This window comes from Eumetopias jubatus, unplaced genomic scaffold (genome assembly GCF_037043125.1).
Source record: "Eumetopias jubatus isolate StellerSeaLion01/CBP00866 unplaced genomic scaffold, mEumJub1_p1.0 scaffold_11, whole genome shotgun sequence".
NCBI classification, from domain to species: domain Eukaryota; kingdom Metazoa; phylum Chordata; class Mammalia; order Carnivora; family Otariidae; genus Eumetopias; species Eumetopias jubatus.
In genome coordinates, this window is record NW_028274817.1 from 109,782,827 (window position 1) to 109,803,171 (window position 20,345).

At 34.6% G+C, this 20,345-nt stretch overlaps 1 protein-coding gene across 4 annotated transcripts in view; it reads right to left on the minus strand.

Annotated features, from left to right (window-relative positions):
* CNKSR2 (connector enhancer of kinase suppressor of Ras 2) overlaps positions 1-20,345 on the minus strand; it is a 275,956-nt gene that overhangs the window by 136,627 nt on the left and 118,984 nt on the right. For all 4 annotated transcript variants that reach the window (XM_028122619.1, XM_028122618.1, XM_028122617.1 and 1 more), the window contains exons 5-6: positions 18,700-18,741; positions 3,393-3,512 (exon numbers count right to left, since the gene is read on the minus strand). In XM_028122619.1, coding sequence (XP_027978420.1) covers positions 3,393-3,512; positions 18,700-18,741 — 162 coding nt within the window. The remainder of the gene's footprint in view (positions 1-3,392; positions 3,513-18,699; positions 18,742-20,345) is intronic.

Genomic DNA, 20,345 nt, shown 5'->3' on the forward strand with positions numbered 1-20,345 from the left:
TAAAAGAAGCAAGTTGCTTGGATGAGGTTTCAAATTAACCATCTTCCAAATAATGAAGAGTCCGCAGAACTACAGCTGATCACTTGTTCATCTCTGAGAAAGGGTCAAACAGCAGGACATGTAATTCAAATGGTTCTTTTTCTGGAACTGAGACAAATCTGGTCTTCCATTTCATCAAAACCTTTATTCTTCCTTCTTTCTTCTTTTTTCTTTAAACAATTAATTAATTCTGGAGCTGACTTGAACAGCTCCCTCTTTCCTGCTTAGCTTGCCAAAATGACATTTGCTTCACTTGGTCTCCAAATGTCAGTTAACCAATGGAGCCAAAGCAACCTTACAGTCAAGTCAATAGAATAAGGCATATTTGAGGATAATCTAAGTGTCTAATAGCAAAAGAGCTCTCTGAGGCCAAGAGGCTTCCCCAAGGATGTCCCCCCAAGCCCCTTCCTCTCTGTTCAACTCATCTCTTGGTTCTGATCTAGTTTTGATATGTTCCAATAGCTCTCATTCTCCCTCCTTTAATTTTCTGCTAATCATCGTTGTTTAAAAGCATTTTAGAAGCTAGTTGCATATTTAATCATAACAAGTACATTTCCCATCATTCGTTATAATGCTTAGAACTCTCAAAACTAAGAAATCCTAGGGGATTTTACTAATTAGGTAGAAAGCTGATGAACAATCTATCCAGTTTATCAGTGGAAGAACCAAGCAATTACCTTTTGCCTATGAAAGATGTTGTTTTGAAACTCGCAGAAACCTTCTGCAGCTAATTAAACTTCCTTAAAGCTTGGTATTCTCCCACCTTTCTTTCCTTCATTTACCATTTAGACATTTCCTATGGCTAAGCACATGCTAAATATTACCAAAATCCTCAGATCTATTTATTTCAAATATGACTGAGTAAACTTGCTTAATGGTATCTGATTTTTAAAATGATTCCTTGAATAAATCATAAAAATTTCTATTTAGGCATCTCTTTAACATGAATCACAAGAAATAGTTTTTATTTCACTTTTTTAAAGATTTTATTTATTTATTTGACAGAGAGAGACACAGCGAGAGAGGGAACACGAGCAGGGGGAGTGGGAGAGGGAGAAGCAGGCTTCCCGCCGAGCAGGGAGCCCGATGTGGGGCTTGATCCCAGGACCCTGGGATCATGACCTGAGCCGAAGGCAGATGTTTAACCAACTGAGCCACACAGGAGCCCTTTATTTCACTTTTTATTTATTTTCAACATTTTGGTTGAAATGTTTTTCTTTTCCTCCCTTGGAAATATTTTCCCAGTGAAGTGCTGCCAATTGTCCTTTAAAAATGATTTCTCTAGGTGGTTCCAGTTTTAAAGTTACCCTCTTAAATCTCTCACACTTCCCTTTGGCAATTCCAACTTTAAATGTGGGATAATGGAACAAGCTTTGTTAAGATGTACTTTATGGAGGTATACCTGGACTTAACCCTGCCTCTATTGTATATTACCTATGTGACACAGGGCAAATTGGTGAAGATCTGTGAATCCATTTTTTCATTTGCAAAATAAGAAAGTATCTACTCTAAAGAGTTGTGAGAAAATACTTGACAAATGGTAAGCACTCAGGTATTTTCTTTTCCAGCTCTTTCTCAGACTAACTGAATCTGGTTATTAGCATTTTAAGATCACGACTGTTTCAAAGGCTGGACCCAGATCTACCCCTTCCAAATTCAAAAAATAAAAGACATGTCCAAGGCTATACCTCTTTCATTGAAAACAAGTCAAGATTTCATAACGTCAATTAGCACTGTACTGACTCACTTCATATGGTTACTATTTCCCATGATTTCAGTGGAAATTAGTGGGGGAAAAAATCAGGCTCTTTTCTCCAAATTCTGTCCTTAGCACCACAGACTCACAGAGCTAGAGGAAGCCTTAAGGTTGATCTAGTCCACCCTCCCTTCCCGACCCCAACATTCTACACATGAAAGTAGCAAGGCCAAGGAGGTTAAATTTACTCCTCCACCTCCTCAAGATCACACTCACAGCTATATTTAATGTAAGTGATTTGTATCCAGGTGTCCTGACTCCTAGTCTAATATAATATATATTAATTCTTAATTTCCCACTCTACAAATCATGCTGAGACAGCTTCCTTTCCTTTATAACTACTGAAAAAGGAAATATAGAAAGGAAACTCTTCAATATTATAGGTTGAAAGACGCTTTAAATGAAACTGGACTGTGTAAAGATAACCAAAAGGAATAGTAAGAATTTAAGATTATAAATACTACTTCAAATAAGTTTATAAATGCTAAAAATAAGCTCTTAAAATTAAAATTATATATTACACTTATAAGCTATGATGATGACATACTTGCTGACATAATGATTTCCATCTTCCTAGGAAAACACTGATAAAAGCCACAAAAGCATGAAAAACTATAGTTACCAAAAAGTAATTTGCCAAGTATCAGCAGAAAAGTCACTCTATTGAATAGATGGCCTCACTCTGAAAATTCACTGTTAGGAATTGAAGAAAAGCCACATAAATATTAAACTTGTTTAGAGGTCTTTAAGAATATTAGCTGAACTATATTATTTCCAAGATTTCTATTTTCTAAAATATCAATAATTATATCCTAGGAAAATTCATCCACAGGGAGAAAGTAGAAACACTGTAGCACCAAACTAACAAGCCATGGTTGTGTAGTGGGTAAGATGTTCTCCAGCCAGTTTCTTGTTTTCTGTCCCTCTCTCTCATTAATATTAATTTTATGTGCTTTCTTCCTAGAGGCCTACTAAAGAAAAAACTCTCCTTTGGGTTAAATTTAGAATCAATACAATTTTTAATCAAGTGAACAAAATATAGAAGATGATTATCTTTATTATTACATAATAAAAAATACATCTCCTAGATGTCAGCCTGGTTTTGGCAAAACCCACCTGCTTACTCACCCTTGTAAGAAAGAACGGATGTGAGTTATAAACAATATCGGGTTTGTCTAGCTTACACAACCTAAGGGAAAAGAGTCCTATTAAAACCACAACAAACCAAAGCAAAACAAACAAAACACCTACTTGCAAGGGCAGGTAACACTGGTTCTTAGTATAAAACTCTTAAACTTCCTTTAAACCTAAGGAACTTTGGTAGGGGGTGAAAGAACGTAATAAAAGCTAATTTAATACCAAAGTAAACAAGATAATTTAGAAATCTCATTTTAAATTCTCTTTCATTTTCATTTATCTTCATAAAACTTCTTATAGTGACAAACTCCCACTACTTTAATTTATCCCTAGAAAAAAAAATACCAAAATATTCAAAGTTCGTTAGAATTTATGGATTCCCATATTTGGACGCCGCTTTGCCTACATCATTAGCTGTCCACTGATGGATGGTGGCTTTGACAAACATGGTAGCTCTTACCAGCCCTTCACTTGGTTTGATGTTTGCCAGCTGAATCACTTCTAGGTGTGCAGACTGTGAAACCAGAGGATCCGATGACAGGGATATGATGTGGTCACAGACTCCAGAAAGAGTTTTACACTGAAAGAAAAAAATTATGGTAAACACATGTTGTTTGTAACATATGAATCACTTTTTGTTTTGTTTTAACTTTCTTACAAGGAAAAATAAAAGAAATAGTAGAAGTAGTTAACATTTTAGTCTATAAAATCTGCATAAGAAAGATATTCAGGTGAAAAAATACACACACACACACACAACACACCTATATTCTAAATTATGGATATAGGAGCTAAACATCGAAGTATTCAAGAAAGTTATGGGTTTGTTTCTATTATTTTATTATTTGATTTGTCAGACGTAAAATCAAAGATTGTTTCTAAACAAGCTTAATAATCTGAAAAGTTCTTGATAATAACCATTGGATTGAACTGAACTCAATAATTTCCAAAACACCGATGATCATGATCAGAAAAGTTTAAAAAAAATCCAGTCAATGACCAGGAAGATGAATCTTCCAAATCTGCTCAGTGAACTCCTCCTACTTATTTGTCTAGACTTTACTGCTCAAGGTTACCTTAGTATAAAGTTTCCTACCTCCTCCAGGCAAAGTTCGCCACTTTCTCAATACTGGTTTCTCAGCATTCTGTGAAGTCTGCAATTGTCTAATTTCATTCTGAAGCCCTCCGGAGGCAGGAACCACGTCCTACTCATCTCTGACTTCTCTTCCTCCCCTCCCCCTACCAACCACCCACAGCAGGTAGAGAGATCCTACAACATATAAGGTACTCAATAAATACGAGCCGAATAAACTGAAGAGCAAATGAGCTTTAACACTTATTAGAGCGCCTGGATTGAGGACAGAAAGCCAGTACTTTAGGTTAGGATAAATCCATTCATGCTGCTTACAGAACAGATTTAAAATGTTACATCCATAATGATATGGTTAAGAGTTAGACATGGTAAAATCATGAAGAATGTGGAACAGAAGTGAATGAAGCTTGGCGTATACTCCCCTCACATATGTTGGCCCTTAGATGCTTCAGACTCTCGCTGTACTTACTGAAACCTGGTGTCCATCATTTGGTTTATTATTATTATTATTATTATTTTACCTTTATTGTGGGAAGAGCCATTATTTTGCAGCAATCAAGGTGTGTTCTTCTATCCATTTCCAAGATGTCACACTTGTTCTGTGACCACTGCATTGCTCTATTGTTAAGGGAGACAGTTCTCTCTGCCTGGTCAAGATAATAAGGACTCTCTTTTTATTTGCTGCATTCTGTACATGGCCCATGGCCTCTCAGTCTGTGCTGGGTTCAGCTTCCTCACACCAAACAAACTGCGAAACTAAATTTCCCTCGTAATTGCACTCTTTTTTGCATCTGCTTCTTAAGGCTGCACTTTTATTGCAGCCATCAGCCTCCAGAGCCAGACATCAGCCAGCAAGATACCAATACCCATGGAAAGAATGCGGGCTTGATATGAAGACAGATGTGGGCAATCACCACACTGCTAGTTACTTGCTGTGTAACTGTCAGCAAGTTATTTTATACACTTGAGGCTCAATTTCCTCTTGTAGAAAATGGGGTAATAAAAATTGCTTTATATGGTTTATATGACAAATCAGGTTAATGTATAAAAAAAAAAGAGCCTAATATGGCTCCTATCCAAAGAACATACTAAATAAAAGCTTATTTTTCCCTGGTTGCTTTCTCTACCTTCAAAGGACTTAATCCTTACTCATGGGATGAATTATCTCATTACTCTTCATTACATGGCTTTGTTGACCATGTTACAATGACCAGTAACCATACTGCATGGTCATGATGGGAGAGTTCACATTTCTTTACTCTCTCTGATGTTCAAATCTTAGTGCTCAGATATCATGAAAGTATTTACCCTGAAGAGCTGCTAAGCATAGTGCCAAGAGGAAGACCACCTCCCAGAACTTGGGAATCCTACAGGGCCAGATGTGGGCACGTGCCCTGTGCAGTTGCACAGGGGCCTGCATTTAGTATTATGCTCTGCTCTTATTTTCCACTGTTCTTGAACAAGGGAGGGACTTGACGTTTTTATTTTGTACTAGGTCTCACATATTATGTAGCACATCCTGGGACCCCAATTGTGTGTGTGTGTGTGTGTGTGTGTGTGTGTGTGTGTGTGTATGCTTTAAATCCTCTTGAAAATATTCATCAGCAGCCATGGGGAAAAGGACAGAATGGCAGCACTTAACATACAATAACTGGCTGATGTTTGAAAGGGAAGAGAACACTCTGGGGCAGATTTAAATCTTTTAGCTATTCCTTTCCTCTCATGTGTGGGTACATTTTCATTCTTATTTTCTCTGTATCTCAAAGGGGGAGATAATACCGTTAATTCTTAAAGAATTTTTCAATAGGATACTTGGATTGTATGATAATCTAAAGGATATATTAATCTAAATCAGTATGCCAAAAGAAATCTAATAATCTAAAGGATATATATGTTTATATATATAAATATATGTTTATATATGTATATATTAATCTAAATCAGTACATTAAAAAGAAACCTTCATAGTTTCTACAAATTGAAATATTTCAAGAGTCCAAAGCATAAGTAAATAGGAAAATAATGGGCGTATATAAATGGCTCAATATGTGTACATTACAATATTCAGGGCCTCATAGAACACACTGGTAATGAGCAAGAGTAGCTCTTGTATTCAGGCACTGGAAGCACTTAGAAGTGGGGTAGAAGGAGGAAAGGCAGAAATACTAGACTGGAGATGTGTTTACAAAAAAGAAAATACCAATTAAATCCACCGTATTAAGTTGCAAATCATTTTCTCTGATTCTTCTTCTTGAGTAATTTTGTTTGCCAAATACTTGCTATGTGCAAGGTCTGCTGGAATACAAAAGATGAGTAAAACATTGACTTTACCAGAAAAGTCATCAGGATTTAACAGATTAAAGATCTTGAAAAAAATAATAGAAAGACTTAGAAAAGAAACTCCACTAGAACCTTGCTGCCTGTTTTAGAGATAATGTACTAGAACCTTTATATTGTAGTATTTGGCACTTGACTAAGTAAGCCAATTAGAAGGGGTATAAAATGGCCTGGCTTTATATGCTAATTCTGTACTCATTACTGCATCATACATCAAGCCACTGCAGGAAACCACATTAAGAATACTAGGCAAAGTTCCAGGGAAGTTATTTAACACATTCTTGTAAAAAGTAAATTTGCTCATTCAGTAAAATCGTGTGATATTATGTTGTTAACATTATAAAGCACAGTATTATCTACTGCTACTTAATAGCATATTCTAGAAAAAATTATCAGATGGTAAGAAAAATACATCCTTTATTATTATAAGTGTACATCAATATTACAGAGCACCTACCACATGTCTGGCATAATGCTAAATAGTTGACCTTTGAACAGCATGGGTTTCAACTGAGTGGGTCCACTTATATGCAGAATTTTTAGAGTACAGTCCTGTGAATGTATTTTCTCTTCCTTAGGATTTCCTTAATAACATTTTCTTTTCTCTAGCTTACTTTATTGTAAGAACACACTATAAATACATATAACATACAAAATATGTGTTAATCAGCTATCTCATAGGTAAGGCTTCTGGTCAAAAGTAGGCTATTTAATAGTTAAAGGCTTTGTGGAGTCAAAAGTTATATGCGGGTTTTCAGCTGCGTAGTGGTTCAGCGCACTGTTCAAGGGTCAATCATGCTCCATATTCATTATATCATTTATCCTTATAACAAGTTCCTGAAGTAGATATTATCTTAGCCAGCATAGCGGAGGAGAAAGCAAGGCAAAATAAACAGATCAAGGTCATTGCCTTGGCAGAAGAAGGACTTGAATTCTTAATCATTATGCTTACCATCTCTTATTTCAATCCTTAAGTTTCAACTTGTTTTTGATCAATTTCATTTTGTATTGCTTAAAACCTAGGTCTGTATTAAATGGATGTTATAAAGCACATTTAAACTACATAGTATAATGAAATATAAGCCACTCTTGCAAGCCTTCTTGCAATTTAGAATGCCGTTTAGATAAGGAGTAGTAGATTTGAGACTGTGAAAGGCACAGCTCTCTGGGAAAATTTAGTCATTTTAGCAGCAAAAGAACAACTCTATTCTAGCTAGAAGATGACTTGGTAATCACTTATATTAAGGGTATTCTTCTGCTATTTTTTGCAATATTCATACCAAAGAATTTTAAATTCTATTTATCTTTAATTCTAAAAACAGAAAGAAAAAATTGAACCTAAAATTAAAGCCTAGTAAATAACATGCCTTTAATAAAGCTAAAGGGAACATAAGATGGCAATGAGTATTATAACTGACCCTGTGGATTCTGTTATAAGCTACCCAAGATGGTGACAAAAAATTAGTGACTAAATAGCAGGTGACAAACAAGGCTAGCTATGACTCAAGAACCTTTTAAAACAAAAGAGGGTCATGGCTAGAATCAGTGGTACTGTGACTTTTTTTTTCCCTCAGTAGTTCATATTAATTTCAGTTATGACTTAATATAATAGAACATATTCTCGGAATGAAATAGAAAGTTTTCATATTCTGTTCTATATACATAATATGTTTTATATATATTTGCATATATGTGTATGGCTAGTTCACCTAACACTAAAAGTTCTAAAGGGAAAAAAGATCCAAGCACGTTTAGTATAAGACAAATGGTTTTAAAACAGTTGTAAAAGCAACATTTTAGGGGGTGCCTGGGTGGCTCAGTCGGTTAAGGGTCTGCATTAGGCTTGGGTCGTGGTCACAGGGTCTGGGATAGAGCCCCGCATCTGGCTCCCTGCTCAGTGGGGAGTCTGCTTCTCCCTCTCCCTCTCCTCCTGCTCATGTGAGCTCTCTCTCTCTCAAATAAATAAATAAAATCTTTTAAAAAAGCAACATTTTAGTCTCTGTGGAGATTCAAAAAACAGCAACCTTATATTAATTATATTAATATATAGTACATTATATATTAATAACAGCATTATTTCATTATCACCAGCTTTATCAAGTACTTATTAATATGTGAAGTTTCAGCTATTGTATTTCAAAAGGGAAACACAGTAAGTACTCTAAGTACAAACAATATTGAAAAGCTAAGGGATAGGAAAGAAGTCTTTCCTATGTTGGTTAGCACTGGAGCATACTAAGGCATGATTGAGCTACTCAAAGTATTTTTATTTACATTTTTCTAAACAAGTGAAGTTCTGGGTCAGTTATTCTGAGTGTACTGGAGGAAATGAATGGAACTATCTTTAGATTAAAAAATTAGAAATTCATTTGACATAAGAAAGAACTTCAGGCTCATAATCTTTACAAAAGATTTTATTAAAAAAAGACTACAAAAGGACATTTCTACTTTTTAAGGCATATACATATATACAAGGGAGAAGAATATAAAACCAAGACAAAATGGGGGAAACAACAAACAGATGCATATACATTTTAAGAAGGCAACAATGATGTGAAAGCTACAATTTAAGAACAGCTTAAATGATTCAGGTTTTATTATCAATAAAATGGAAAATAGTAACAGAAGTTTTTATAGTGTATACATATTAAAAGTTATTAATATAAATATTTCAATTAAAATAGTCTAGAAGACAGAGCATGTTTCAAATTTTTTAAATTTTTTTTAATTAACACATAATGTATTATTTGTTTCAGGGGTATGTTTTCATTTTTTTGTTTGGTTTGTATATTAGTGTAATTCAGTATTATAAATCATGTGATTCTATGCCAACTTAGGATGACATTTGCATTGTATTTTGTGAACAAGAGAGGTTTTGTTTTTATAAAACAGCACACATTTATTCTAATATTAGTGAGAACTCTAAATGATATAAGCCTCATTCAGAAATATAGTATTCTTAGTATTTTAATACTTGCCAGATCTCTGTTGAGCTAACAATTTTGTACTTCTAATTATGATGGTTCCCTAACAAGATGCAAGGAGTAAACAATCACAGGTAACTTTGAAAGAGTAAAATACACAAAAAGAATTTAAATTGGTATTTAAAACTATTATTTTACATAAATATTCCCCAACACAGGAAGAATTCTTGCTCATATGAATGAAGACAACTGAAGGAGAGACAATTTTTTAAACTTAAAAACTAATAGAATAGAATTTCAATTTAAACCTAATGTAAAAATTATATCTGTATACAGTGAAGATTAAGAGTTTCAAATAGCTTTAGAATGCAACTGTAGGAGCAAATATATGAAGGTTATATGAACTTTGTTCCAACAAGGCCTAGAGCGTTGGTGGTATAGTGGTGAGCATAGCTGCCTTCCAACAAGGCCTAGAAAACTCTGCAATTCCTTCAGGTTTCAAATTCTGATGGTGGGGAAAAAAACACAACAAAACAACTACTAAATGAGAAGAAACCACCACCACCATTCCATAAAGCTGTGTATTCCCTCAATAATCACTGAGGGTGAGTATCTGTTACTGATTCAAATGTCAACTATTATGTTCAAGGATTTTGCAACCTGGGAAAGTGTTTCAGGTGATCAGTTTGGCTTTGTGCTTAATATCACTGACATTAAGCATGCTGCCCTTGTGTTCCTGATAATGGAAAAGAGGCAGTAACACTTTAAAATAACCATCATCTGCGAATGATGAGGTCAGTACCAAACAGTGAGAGAATATAAATCCCAAATGTGAACCTGCTCTAATGAGCAAGAAGTGGACCCAAGACACTTCTAACTTACTTCCAGTGGCATCCCCGAGACATGCTGGTCTGAATTAAAGTTGACAGAAGAGGCTCCACTCTCCTCTAGTTTCTGATAGGGAAACAGTCAGCTGGAAACCAGAAGTTAATCTGGGAAAATCTCCATTCTATTTGCCTGCTCTCTCAGGGGCAAGAAATAGAGGTAGGCAGGCTTGCAGTGGGTCCCCACGTAGTTGAGAGAGCACTCATTAGGGGGCGTGCTACTTTCCAGGCTCAAAATAAACAAGGGTCTGGCCGTAGGATAGCTCAGCTAAGATGTAGGTTATCAGAAAGAGGATGCCATTTTACTTTAGACTCAAATAGCAAGACTGAAGCAGTTCATTATAATTAGATGAACTTCAGGAAAATCCAGGCACTATCTATACATAGTTAACGGCAAGTAAGAACAAATAGCTGAGACCAGGGAGCAATGTCTTCACTTAGAGTTGAGAAATTCAAAATTGCCGTATGTGTTTTTTTGGGAGGACAGAGCTAATTGCACTGTGCCAATTATGAATTTATTGGTTCTCAGCTCCAAATTCACCCTTCAGTGCTTGCTCTGTGATATATATGGCCAGGAGGCTTCAAGCATTTCTGCTTTACAGAAAGGACACTGTTAGGATCTTATCAGTAGAGGGCGCTAAAGAAACATCACAAGGGGAAGGAGGCTTCTCTTTCAGGTTCCCTAGTGTTGCATTTTGCTTTGTCTTGTTCCTGCTGCATGGTCCATCAGTGATGGATGTGTGTGAGAACATCCTGTGGTGCCCAGACCATGCAGTCGTTCAGTGACCTCTCAGCCTCGGCCTGGGCTCAGTGGCCATCATCCTGGGGCCCTCCCAGCCTCATACCCACAGCAGCACCCTACTCTCTTGGTGAGCCCTCCCACCAGCATCACTTGCTTATATCTTGGAAGGCTGTTTCCAATTTGCCTGGTAACAGTGGACCAGCTCTGGCTTAGGCAACCCCGTGCAACCCTATGGCTCCAATGAGTTCTGACTCTCAACCTACAATTCTTGGCTGGTGGGAGAATGTCTGCCTGTAAGTTGTCCTTCCTTGTATATATCCCCCCACCCCATCCTAGGGAATGCTTTACATTCTCTTTATATCTGTATAGGTAATCTTCTATTGTAGTTTAATATTTATATATCTATCTATCTAAAAAGACTTTATTTATTTGAGAGAGAGCAGAGGGAGAGGGACAAGCAGACTCCATGGTAAGTGGGGAGCCCGACAGGGAGCTTGAACCCACGACCCTGAGGTCATGACCCGAGCCAAAATCAACAGTCGGATGCTTAACCAACTGAGCCACCCAGGTGCCCCTGTTTAATAACTATTTAGATCAAACTTGTTTAAGTTACAGTTTGATTCCTGTCTCCAGACTGATTCTATTACCTTGATGAAGAAATCTTTTACAGTGACTGCAACTGTAGTTTAAAAAAATTTACAGTGTCAAAAAAAAAAATCCATAGTGTCTTTGATCAGACTATGGGGAATTGTCTCAGATGAAGACGGCTCTTCAATTTAACACTTCATGAGACCATACTGTTTTTTACTGATTTTGTGAGTTATCACCAAAGACTTATGGCATTTAGACCTTACAAAACACAGATACTCCAAACTCCAACTTAATCAGAAAGGCTAATTTAGTTTGTTCACAGCTAGTAAGTGCCAGAATGAGGTCAAGACACCAAATCTCTTTAACTTTCAAATTGGTACTCTTTCTACTACATTACTCTGCCTCATTTGACTCCCCAACAAAAACAAGTATTCTTTGAGAACAAGGATTGCACACTCAGAGTCAGTCTGTGTAAGCATTTTATAATGCATAATGTGATCAGCAAATGTAATGTTAGCAAGAACATCCATATAATGTCTATCCAAATCATAATAAGACACATTAAAAAGAGATTATCTTAATTCATCATGTATGGCCATATTCCCTTTAGTATATACATATGTTTTCCTTTTGTCCTAGAAAAGACAAACATTTTTTACCTCCATCATATTCTATCTGATTTTTCTTTCCTCTATAAGACATTGACTGCAGAGAAGTTACAGTTAAAATAATTTATAAGGCAATTAACCAACAAAATGTCAAAACCTGAAGATAGTCTAATACAACACTCAAGAAATCAATGCCTAGTTCAGTAATAGTGTTAGCATGCTTCTTCAGGTTGAGCACAAAGATAGTGAAGGGGGGCCAAGATAGAAGAGTCACATCAACTGTGAAAACAAAGAAGTCTCTTGATGCTTTTCATCTATAAAACTCAGTATTAGAATTCATTTTAATGAGGTGGCCCATAATTTGCATGTCCAAATACTACAGTTACAGCCAAAATGTGAACCATACAAAAAAATATCTCCACTTGCAATGGCTCCAAACCACAGTGTTAAGAGAAGAGTCTAGCTATAATTGCCAAAGCTGCCTTTTCAAAGCATTAGGGACCTTTGGAAGACCAATGTAAAATTATTTTGATGATGTCATTAGAGTGCCACTATTTTCAAGAAATCTCTAAAGATAAAATATCAATATGATCATTTTTATTTTATTATGGAACATGCTGCTGTCCCAGTACTTATTTTCAAGGTTTGGGGTAATCAGAAGAAAGCTATGTTTACTTAAATGATACAACATAGATGGTGGGGCAAAGTCTCAAATGAGCTCTTTATTTTCTCCTCTGGGCTCTTCTGTTAGGCCTGTTGGTTCTGTGTAGTTTTAGCCATTTCTGGTCTGGATAGCAGAGAAGGCACAATACTCTCAGCCCAGATGGAGTTTAGGAGTAAAGACTCATACATTTAAAGACAGGAAAAAAATTACACGAATGTTTATGAAATAAAACAAATAGTCAACATGCCAACATAAGCCTAATTAATGATAAAACCTAAATTAGTGAAAAAAAAAGAGAATAACTTGGAGGGAGAAGAGAAAAGATGAGAGAGCATTTATGAGAATGTCCTTCCTTCAAACTAAAGTACTACTTAACAAAAAGATAATCTTAACACTAACATAATAAAATAGGCATTCGTTGTCTTTATTCCTCCCGTTATTTTTATGAAAGCAATGGGGATAAAATGCCAGTACAAAGCAAGCGCCAAATAGAAGAACACACTGTTGGTCAATGTCAAAGGAGTATTTGAGCTCAGCACAATCTGATTTAAACAATGTGACTTTCATGATCACGCCTGGCCTGAGATTTTCAGTTTATCAAAGCTGGTAAGTGTTCCAGGCTCACCAATGAGAGCGGCAGGGCTGTGATAAGCACAGTTGAAGTCCGCTGAAGCACAAGGTCTCAAATGGCTTGTCAGGAGTGCTTCTCTCTCCAGATTCAAAGACTCAGTGAAAGGTGGGAGTGAGGAGAAAGTAGGGTACGAAACGCAAGAAAACTCCAGATTCCCTGTAACTGATTTACTATGTATAACACCAGCATCGGTGCAGAGCAAAAACAGATGCACTCCAACCTGTCAGGGAAGGTATAATCAGGGCCAAAGCCTAACGGAAAGGGAAATACCAGGTCAATAGAGGGGAAATGCTTTACTGCTTATCATTAGCCAACAATCACTCAGACATATAGTGCACTGATCATCTGCATTTCCTTTTTGTCCTTTATGGCTGAGCTGTGTGGTCAGTTCCATTATACTTACTGACAAATTCCAAGGAAACCCAAGTTGTCCAGTTTCCTTTTATTCATTCTCATGTTTCATATTAACAGACATCTTTGTCTACCACTGCAACCCAAACAACCAACCCTCTTTTCCACCCAACTTTTTGGTCTTCAGAGTTTACTACTTTAGAGTCTTAAGCATAAAAAACTGTTTTAAAGACAAGAACAGCGAGCATCAGGAAATCTAGCATGTGTACCATAAAATTATCCTTTGAAAGCCATCAGGATTATGAATCTAATAGAATACATACTTGTATAATTTTTCATTATAAAAGCAATGCAAACTGGGGCGGGGCGCCTGGGTGGCTCAGTCAGTTAAACATCTGCCTTCGGCTCAGGTCATGATCCCAGGGTCCTGGGATGGAGCCCCCCATTGTGCTCCCTGCTCAGTGGGGAGTCTGCTTGTCCCTCTGCCTCTCTCCCTGCTTGTGCTTTCTCTCTCTCTCAAATAAATAAAAATCTTAAAAAATTTTTTTAAATAAAAAAATAAAAGCAATGCAAACTAACTGAAGAAAATTGGGAAATATTTAAAAATTTAAAAAATCAGCTATTATCTTACTAAGCAAACACAATAAATATTAACATTGAATATTTTCTTTTAAAATTTTCAACAGTGATGACTTGTGTTTATAATGCTTATAATCTGTTTTTTACTTAACATTATTATTTAGAATCTTTCCTTGGACATTGGAACATAAATATTTTAGGTATATTCAAAAATGTAATTTATTCATAAATTATATATTCAGATATAATTTCAAATAGTAACTATGAATAGTAAATATTTCATCTTGTAATTTCACCATAATTTACTGACGCATTACCCTATTATTTCCTATTTTTCACTATTATACATAATGCTCTTCTAAATTCTTGTTATAAAAAATCTTATTGTGTTTTATAATTTGTTTTTAGACCAGATTCCCAAGATAGGTTAGGAATACAGACTCTGGAGCGAGACTGCCCGAGTTAAATCCTGTCTTAAATCCTTTCCAACTGCGTCACTTCAGGAAAGTCAACTAACCTTCCTGTGCTTCATATGTTTCCTCATCTGTAACAAGGAGAGGGTAGTAATAAAACCTATCTCATATGATTGTTACGAGGACCAAATGATTAGTTTATATACAGCACTTGAAATAGTGTCTGAGACATACTGTCATTACTATATAAATATCAGTATTAAAGTTTCTGAGCCTTAAAATTGCCTAAAACTTAAAAAGGTTTAAGGAATGTACATGCCTAGTGGTAAGGTATGTCCATTTTAATTTCATTAGATTCTCACCGGCATTTGAATATTTTTAGTGTGTGTTTTTGTGTGTGTATGTATTTGTGTTTATGAACTGATACGTGAAAAATTGTATTTCATTACTGTGTTACAGGGATTCCTTGTTTTCTGAGGAAATCCGCGGCTGGAAAGTAATGGCCATCTTTGTGATTTAATTTAGGTATGCAGGGCTTGTCTCTTAAGAAATAAATAAATCCATTGATTTGCATTATCTTTCTGATTTAGCTAATGATACTTATCTGATTTATTTAATAACTTTCATTTAAAAAATAGCACTCATATATTTTTTTATTCCTCATTATGTGTTATAGACTCAATGCTTATGCCTCTCCCTTAACTCTTATGTTTAAACCTAATGCAAAATGTGATGGTTTTTGGGAGTGGAGTCCTTGAGAGGTGACTAGGTCATAAGGGCTGAGCCCTCGTAAACTGGATTGGATTAGTGTCCTTATAAGAGACCCTAGAGGGCTCCCTCACCCCTTCCACTATGTGAAGACTCTCTGTGAACCAGGGTACAGGCCTTCACTAGACACCGAATCTGCAGGCACCCTTATGTTGGACTGCCCAGCCTCCAGAAGTATAAGAAATGTTTGTTGGTTAAGCCCCCCAGGCTAGGATATTTTTGTTATAGCAGCGTGAATGGCATCTGATTTTGTTGTTCACTCCAGTCTTTTGTTACCACAAGTCTCCTATTCTGGAATTAGAAACTTTTGCTTCCTTTACCTGGTAAACTTACTCAAATATATTTTTTCAAAAAGGTATGTTAGTGATCTTGCTGATCTAAAAATATCTTTTTGTTGCTTTCATACATGAATGATAATTTAGATATAAACATTTTGGGACATTACTTTTCTTAAAAGATTTATGGATTTTGTTTCATCGTCTTCTTCCAGTCATGGTTTCACAGTACACATCCGAATACAATATAATTTCCATTTCTTTGAAGTCAAAACCTCTCATGTGTCTCTTCACACTGGTTAAATGAATGTAGTTGCTTCTTGCCATAAAACTGTAAAATGTTACCAGAAAATATTGTGAAGCTATTATCTTTCCAATTCACTTTCTTTGTTGAGAAATTCAGTTTTCCTGATTTCTATTCCTAAATTTTTCTATTATATACTTGTTTTCTATTGTTTCCTTCTTTAGAAACTAATAATTAGTTGAAGGTATATTAACCATAACCTATCCTCTATAGACATTATCTTCTCTCATGTTTTGTCTTTTTATTAATTTACTAAAAATCTGAGTGTCAATAAAATTTATTTTGTGTCTCATTGTTTCAATTTTCTGGAATAACCAGTATGGTTTTACTGCTATTAGCATGGTTTTCTATTTCCAAGTTCTTAGTTTTAAAGGCTGCTTTTCTTAGTTCATTTTGTGTCCAGTTTATAGTGGTTTTGCCTTCTTTATAATATGGTATTCTATTTTAATGCAAACAATATTCTTTTGATCATTCTTGAGATCATTAAATAGATGTTCTTAATAAACCTACTGCATGGGGAAGGATTTTCTTCTGATATATGAGAGGATACTTCTTCTCTTTCCCATTCTTTTTCTTTACTCATCCTTAAATAAAGATCTATTTCAAGAAAAGACACACCTCACAACTTTTCTGAGCTATCTCAGTTTGTTTAGCTGTTGAAGAGTACTCTGGTGCTTATACTGCCTATGGAACTCCTAGGATATGGCAGGTTTTCATAAGTGGTAGGTTCTCCTTCCTCTTCACAACTGCCTCCCCTACTGTCTATAGGGATCGGGTCTGGGCTGAGACAGATGATGTTCTAGTGCGTATCTCAAGCTACTGCAGTATGAGTACTCTGACTCAACTATCATAGTAACAAAGAGAACATTCAAATTCAGTCACAATTTGATTCTAAACAAGTTATATCAAAACTCAGGTTTTTATTTTCTGGCGCACATAAAAAGGAAAAAGGGAAAATAGAAACAAATACTGGAAAGAAGGTCATGAGATTACAAACGATTGAACTTAGCAGATATTAGTATTCTCATTTTACATATTAAGAACAAAGTCTTCTACAAATATCAAATCATTCTGTCATATACCTAAAACTAATATAATGTTTTGTGTCAATTACAGCAATAATTTTTTTTAATTGTTAAAATTTACCTTAAAAAATCTCAAAGATAGTTAAAGCACTTGACTAAGGTCATGGAGATACAAAGTGTTAGAATTAGGGTTCAGATAGTTCTTTAGACTTAATGTGATTTCCTTTACACTACAGGAAATCTAGAAAGAGACTTTTTTGAATATTTTGTTTTAAAGAAGGTATTCCAGCATCATATACCAAGTGGTTGGTAAAACTCAATACTATTTTATTATTTTCAAAAAGAGTCTTATTGTGAGAAAAGTAACACACAAGTATATAACCTTCTATTGAAAGCTAGCACATTAAAAGGCCAGGAAGGGAGGAGTGGAAATAGACAAATACCACATAATTTCACCATATGTGAAATTTAAGAAACTGAACAAACAAGCAAAGGGGGAAAAACAGAGAGAGAGGCAAACCAAGAACTAAACTCATAATTGTAGAGAATACGCTGAAGGTTACCAGAGGGGAGGTGGGTGGGGGGATGGGGGAAACAGGTGATGGGGATTAAGGAGGGCACTTGTGATGAGCACTGAGTGATGTATGGAAGTGTCGAATCATTATATTGTACACCTGAAACTAATATCACACTGTATGGTAACTAACTGGAATTTAAATAAAAATTTCAAAAATGTTAATAAAAAAATAAAAGAACAGGAGAACTCCAAAAAAAAAGAGAAGAAAATACAAATGCTTTCTGAGTTGAACTGATTGATTAATGCCATCCACAATCTCAATCATCATCAGACAGGATCTTAAATTCTAACTAGCTGGAATGTGAAATTGCCAAAGTAATATATTGCATTCACTTCTCAACTTCTTCAGTGTTACTTATGTTGTCATTCATTTCTAACAGAGGTGAAGAAATTATCAGGACCAATGAGCATCAACCAAGTTACAGATTTACAAAGAAAAGCAGCAAACTGTTCATTAATAAGAAAGGATACTTTCTATAAAGGATACTTTCTATAAAGTATAATGTACTCACATTCCATTTCTAGTAATAAAATAAAATATTTGCAAAGTCATTAATTGATTAAACAACTATTACCAAATTAAAATTTGGAAGGTTCTTTGATAAGTATAGAATCTGATCAAAGGCAGATTGACTATTTAATTAAGTATTTCATCCAAATGACAATAAGTTATTTACCCCATTATACAACCAAATACTTTTCTTTTTGTCACAAAAAAATTCTGATTTCAAATTCTCTTTTTTCTAGGTTTTGCATTATATTCCAACCTTACTACATATTACTATCTTAAAAATTTGTATCACATTGCATCGTAGTTTCCTATTAGGATACAAAAGAATGGTTGTAACTAATTTAACTTGTTCTTTTATACTTTTTATATCCTTTTGTACTTTTCCTATGAGATAAGCAGAGCTCATTTTTATAGGCTATACCTTTTTATTTAATTACTAGTTAAAGAAATATTTTCTAATGAAGATGAAAATAAATTCAAGCATACTTACCACATGAAGAATTTTATTCTCTGTTTCATACACAGTACAATCCTTTAAAAAAAAGAAACATATACATCAGTTTTAAAAAAGTCAAACATGCCTTTTAAAATACTTTCTTAGTGAATAAAGACAATGTGATCTTTAAATTAAAAAAAAATAAAATACTTTCTTAGGAAATGTACAATTTGAAAAAGTCTTGACAATTCCAACAAAAACAGCAATAAGAATGGGAAAAAAAATCTGGAATGCCATATACCAAAATATTCATTGTATTTAACTATGATAGTCAGTTACAGAGATATTCTTATTTTTGCTTAACTATATTTTCCAATTTTATACACATATTAAAAAATAAACATACAAAATCAAATATTAGAAAAAATTATTGTAACCATTTTCTACCTAAATTTTTATGTGTGATAAGTACTTTTTTGTTGAAGTATTTCTAGCATTTCAAATACTAATTTATTACAGATTGGAACATAAGGAAAAACACTAATATTTATTTCAACAGTCTTAGTTTCAAAAATGCTTTTATATTTTCAACTGTTGTGGGCTATCAAATATCCTTTATATTATGCATTTAAAATTGATACACACTACTAACAAATATCAAGTTCATAGTTCTTACCTAAATTTGAATCCTTGAAATTATAAAAAATTGTTTCTAAAAATCACCATTGTCTTTTTACCTGTAGTTGCTAGATTTACAACGAATAAAAATATAGCAAAGTGATCTTTGCTTAGAAACTTTGTTTCTATAGCTCATTTTTCTTAAGAAATTGATAAAATGGGCATGACATTAGTAGTAACCCAATAACGGTATTGTGAGGAATAAATGAGAAAATGGATAAATGGCTTAGCACAGTATCTGGCATACAGTAAGTGATAAATACATTTTAACCATGAGTTATTGTTGTTCTATGTCTTTATTTTAAAAATTTAATCTAATTACCTTTACTTCAAAATATAACATTAACTAATTGCTATTTGACCATCTAATTTTGAAAGAACAACCATGTTTCACAGTACTGCATATTTTAAGGAATGATAGCCCATTTCATTTTCTCCCCTGAATTTAATTTTAAGAAAAGGAATCTTGTTGAACATAGTTTTTGATAATGCCATTTCACCACAATACCTTGTCGGAAGTATTACATATTCTTATTGGGGCAAAAGTTTTAAAGTTAAATTTGTGTGATTTATTTTACAAACTAATAGAAATACTTAAGGATTGGGCCTTGCTATACTGAAGGGCTTCTGTGCCAAAGAAGTTTGTTACAAATTTAGACATATCTATGTCTCTATAAATTAAGTATGAATTACGTGTGCAGGGGAGACAAAGTATAGATAAAGCATTTATACTGGGAAAGTACATTGTACTTACATCTGAATTTGGAAGAGTCCAATTTTACATTAATTTCAAACACAATTATATCGGTAAGAGATGATTTGGGAAAAGCTGGAAAGTTGCCCAGTTTCCCCAAGCTGCCTGTACAACCTGCTGCAGCTATAATGGATGCAAGTTTGATTATTTACCTACCTTCCCAGAATCAGAGAATATGATTAAATGTTCAAACTTCAAAGGGATTCTCCTCAAGGAAAAAAGCAAATATGATCTAAATGGATATCCTGCTAGTGATACAATAATCATA